Raw genomic sequence first — 5,380 nt, 5'->3', positions numbered from 1 at the left:
AAAGGTTGGGTGAGTGTTCAGAAGTATGGGAGAGTGATAAGATTCTATGATGGGTAGGTGGTATAAAGTTGAGTCAGGGAAAAGTATTTGCCATTTAGAAGAGGAAAGGGCCTTATCGAGTCTGTGTTGGATGTTGGCAGGATCAGTTCTTTTGTTGGTCCAAGTGAAAGGATACCCTTTGAAACCAAGATCAAGGAGACCTAGATGACTTTAAGATCAAGGAGACTTAGGGACTAGATGAGATGACTTTAAAATGAAGGTTCCTCTTCAAACTGCCATTGACATCAAGCATGCACAGATGCACCCCAAAGCATCTTAAACAGTAAAGACTATCGCCAGCGGCAGCCACCAAAATATAAAGGCTGCAATTTAAACGTTTATATATTTTAGGGTTATTTTGACTTGCCCCCCATTTGAAAACTGAATTAGACTCCCTCCCCCAACTAACTCACCGTCATAGCCAACTGTCATTAATCGTCATCTCGTGGTCAAGCTAGTTGAAATGTATTAAATACCATTTTCATTGAAAAATTATCAAAATGACGGTGAGTTAGCCTAGGGGGCAAATCAAAATGACATATTGGTTTTGCAATTCAAGACCCATTTTCATGTTTGAGAAAGAAAGAGACACGTGTCGACATCTCGTCCTATCTAATCTAATTGTCACAAACATTTAATACATTAGACACGTGTCGACAAGAGGGGGTGTAGGTAGCAAGAAAAAAACAATTAAAAAATAAATCTTAAGTTAGAAATTAGACATGCCCCCCCCCCCCCCACCCACTATTATATGTGTTATTAGACATACCCCCCAAATCACCATTATAATTGAATAATCTCTATTAATGAACTCATGGTTTAGGGGTTAATTACCAATGAGTGATGTGAGTCGTTGGATGTGAGTAATTAGATTTTGACATGTGTCATGTACATTTTCTAATTTAAGGGTTATTTTGACTTGCCCTCCATTTGAAAACGGAATTAGACTTGTCACCCTAAACTAACTCACCGTCATTTTGGTAATTTTTCAATGAAGAGGGTATTTCAGACATTTCAACTGTCTTGACCACGAGATGACGGTCAATAACAGTTGACTATGACGGTGAGTTAGTGTATGGGCAAGTCTAATTCCCATGAGGGGGTTGGTGGTGGTGGGTGGGGGGTGAATCTAATTCAGCTTTCAAATCGAGAGATAAGTCAAAATAACCCTATATTTTATGTTCAAAAAATCACTCATCAAAATGACTCCATTGAATAGTCACAAACAACTTTGTTATGGGTAATTGGGAATGTGCACAATGAAGGGGCGAAATGACGCACAATTGGGTTGTGAAGACAGTACGTTTGAGTACTCATGTTTGTAAGTTTGTTCATAACTTCATTTGCATATTTGAATATGCCATAGTTTTGATTGATTGTTCCAAATTAATAATACGACAGGGCAGGCCCAGTTTTAATTTGATTGTATGATGGATCAGGTTATGTTGGCTATCGAGCCAGGCTAAGCAAGAATGGAGGGCCTCGATTTGGTCAGTCTGGGCTATCGGGCAGGCGGTCAATGGGTTCATAGGTTGCATTTCAGTTTGATCCTGTCTACTAGTATATCAATTTTGTACTGCATGATGGTGTTTATACTACCAAACTCCCTTTGTAACTTGTAAGACCAAAGAAAGTTTTTTTTTTTTTTTTTTAAATTAAACTAGGGTTTGGCATGCCCTCACCTGTTGTATTACTTAAGAAATTTTTACATAAATTCTTCCTTGTGCATCCTCTTCAACAATGTTGTTGAGGGTCTCATCAAGGGGTGGCATAAAAGAAAGCAAAATTTACATAAAAGGCCTGACTAATAGAAGCTAAAAGGTCTGCTGCCGGGTTAATTTCTCTGACTGCATGTCGAAAGAAAATGAAATCAAAAAAAGGGCCCAAAAGTTGGATAACCATGACTATGTCCAGGCAGTATCAAAGAGGTTTTTCCTTCTTATTAATCACGTTAACTGCTCTTAATGAGTCTGAGTCAACTTCTACTTTCAACAGCCCCTCATTTAGACATCTTTTTAACCCGACTTCAATTGCCAAAAGTTCTTGGAAAAGCACCGATAGCATTCCTCCACTTCCTGTGTACGCTGCAACCACCCGACCAAATCTGTCTCTGATCGTTCCACCATGCCCTGTACCACGACTGCTCAAGCTACCATCAGCATTAAGTTTAACTTGATTCTCTAAGGGAGGGTCCCAAGAACATCTATTAAGGCCTTTGGGTTGGAACTGCATGTTAAGCCCAAGTCTGTCATTCACGTCTCTTGACACAGGTGCGTCTTTTAGAGTAGGCTTCAGAACAACAAGATAATTTTTGAGGTCCCTTACCAGTTTGTTAAAGAGGACTGAAGCTGTCTTAGAAGAACCTAGCTTGAAACCTCCGGCCATTTCTATCTTTCCATATCGCATCTACTACAGCACATATGTAAGACCAAAGAAAGTTGTTTAACTTTAACATATACAATATATTAATTATGGATGGTTATATGAACTCCATCTTATAGTGACTTTAAAGTTACTCCACTCTTAAAAATGAACTTATAAAATGAATTGAAGACTAATTTTTTATGGATGTATACATCTCATGATGGATAATACCCACAAAAAATCAACTCAATTGAATATGTCTAACATTGTCAAAAATTGTATCGAAATTAAAAAAATATGAACCGTTGGATAATTTTATAACTTTCTAAATGATTTTTTATGAGGTTGTATATTTTCAAATGAGCTGATTTTTTGTAAAGATGATCTATTGTGTGGAGAACATCTCTGCCAAAATTGATTTCCTTTTTAGCAATCACTTTGATGTGTAAATTTTTGGATTGTGATTTCTCAATGACTTAACGATTGGTTAAATACCAAGTTTTGAAAAGAAAAGAACTGAAAATACAAACCTAACACCCAACCACACCACTCTACTTTCACACATCTTACTCGGTCCCTGCTCACAACTCTATTAGGTTGTGGACCAAAACTACCTAAAGTCAATATCGAGTAGCAACTAGCAACAAAGTCAGTAGACCTAAAAGTGGAAATTGTGTCGAGGCCTTTTTAGGTAAAACTCCTCACCGTGGAGGAGGTCCAAATGCAACTAAGGCCCAGTGGTGACCAACGCCGAAGGTATTCGATTAGGGTTAGATCTGGCCTTTTAAGGTGAACATGGCCAGGAGTCCAAAGACTTGTACTGTTGAATCAAAAAGCTCATAACAAAGTAACAAAGCCCACTATATCTGGTCCAACTGCGCCTGCTTGGCTCAGAAAATTGACGTTCTACCTCAACAAACAAATGTTAACAAATGAAAATATGTGAGACCCAATTCCTTTCATCACTACTATCTTATAGATTTATACAAATGGTTAATCATTAACCCGATTCCTTCCATATTTACTCTTCAGTGAAGAACCTAATAAGTTGTTTGGTTATATAAAGTCATTAAGGGCATCTCCAATGGGGGGTGTGAAATTACATCTCCATATAGGCTTTACCTAGGTGTCATTAAGATTTTACAACTCCAATTGCAAATTATTATATAGTCCATAAATATCCACTCTCTATTGTTTCTAATAGCGTAAAAAAAATTAATTTTAAACTCGAATGACACTTAAATAACGTCCCTCTTTAATTTAAAGAGAGACGTCACTTCACGTATCATTCTTTAATTTAAAGAGAGACGTCACTTCACGTATCATTCGAGTTTAAACTTTTCAAATTATGATTTTAGAAATAGATAGAGACGACACTCCAAGTGACGACCGGACATTTCTTTTGTTCAGACATATGTTCAAGTGTCGCCGGGATATTTATCAACTGATAGCAAAATGGGAAATTTCCCACCCTCTCTATCAACTAATAGTCTATTACATACGGGTTAGCACCTCCATTAGATAGAGTTTTTTGAAACTTGGAATGTAAACTTTCCACTCTATACGGTTTACACCACCCATTAGAGGTGCTCTAAGTATGACACTTCAACATAGGATCGAGTTCTTGGTATGAAACAGATTTTCAATTTAAATGTCATTTAGGCTGTGATTTAAGTGATTTCTTTTCTTTCGTTTTTTTTTTCTTTTTTTTCGGCAAAAGATCATTTAAGCTGTGCTTTCCATGTAGCAAAAAGATCAGACTTTTATTTTAGGAATAATTAACTGCACTTTAAGCAATTAGAAAACACCATACATCTTCCCATTATTAGTCAGAAGATTTTCGCCAACAAGAATCCGGATTTCTTACTTGCGAGGTGATCGACTTGTTGTGAAGAATATACACGTATTCTTACTTGTAAGAAAAAAGCTCTAAATCTAACCCATCAATCAGTTGTTGACAAGAAGTCGGCTAAAAATTTGCTTGACTCGATTAATCTAGTTTCACGACAAGAGTTGGCATTCTCTCTCGTCCTCATCCATTACCAAAACTTCTGATACCCTTTAGATCTTCAGTTGTTGTACGACAATCAGGTCAGATTCGAAAAAAGCAAACGGTCCCTTAAAAGATTTGATATATGGCATTTTGTGATGTCTTTATCACAAGTTCTACAAGTACATCACCATCAGAACATACAATAATTCATTCCCATTAGAACTTTGCAACATTTCCTCATTGGACGGTATTACACTCTCGTTCCCACGCCACACCTTCAATACAGACCACAAGACCCAGAGACTGACGATCTGTTCGAAACGTTGATTATTGGTCCCAATCCATTATTCATTAAAAGGTTATTATTGTAAACCATGTTTCCCTTTCCCTTTATTACCTTTGGTTCTAACTTCTAAGCAAAAATGGAGAACTAATTAAGGAGAATCTTTAATTTAGCTCATATAGTAAGTTGCATTATCACAATATCATCTAGTTATTGGTTCACAGTGCACTCGACTTCTTTTTGTAATCAGTTTGACCAAAATGATTGCATCTTTTTCTTGCAGGCTGATCTCTTTGCATAATGAGGAATATTCATCCTATTCAACCTAAATATTAATTAACTAAGTGAGGATACACGGAGATGGTTTAGAAAAATCCACTCTTACTATATATGAAATTTTGGCAAGAACTGTTTCAGAATGAAAATCATATCGCTCAACGAAATCAATTCAAGTACAAGTGGGCACTTGGACATAGGTGCTAAGCCAACTAGTGCCATGCTGAAGGCAAGAGACAAACAATTGAGGCAAATTTAGCTGAGATTGATTTATGTTCTGACTTCTGAAGAAAAAAAAGCGTACGGAGACACCATCAGTATAGTAGTCCGATATTAGCTTCTAGCAATATGAAATCAACTATAAGGGTTCATTATTTCATAGAAGCTTATCCATAAGTCCGACATGGCCGAATGCCCTGTATATT

General features: G+C 36.9%; 1 protein-coding gene across 1 annotated transcript; it reads right to left on the bottom strand.

The window, feature by feature from the left end:
* Positions 1-1,959: 1,959 nt before the first annotated feature.
* On the bottom strand, positions 1,960-2,424 carry LOC147505389 (uncharacterized). The gene has a single exon (XM_086605527.1). It carries the CDS (start codon positions 2,422-2,424, stop codon positions 1,960-1,962), a length of 465 nt encoding a protein of 154 aa, XP_086461653.1.
* Positions 2,425-5,380: the final 2,956 nt, after the last annotated feature.

This window comes from Coptis chinensis, chromosome 4, assembly GCF_015680905.1.
Source record: "Coptis chinensis isolate HL-2020 chromosome 4, ASM1568090v1, whole genome shotgun sequence".
Classification (NCBI taxonomy): domain Eukaryota; kingdom Viridiplantae; phylum Streptophyta; class Magnoliopsida; order Ranunculales; family Ranunculaceae; genus Coptis; species Coptis chinensis.
Note: the sequence above shows the minus strand (reverse complement) of the source record. Positions and strands in the feature narration are given on the sequence as shown.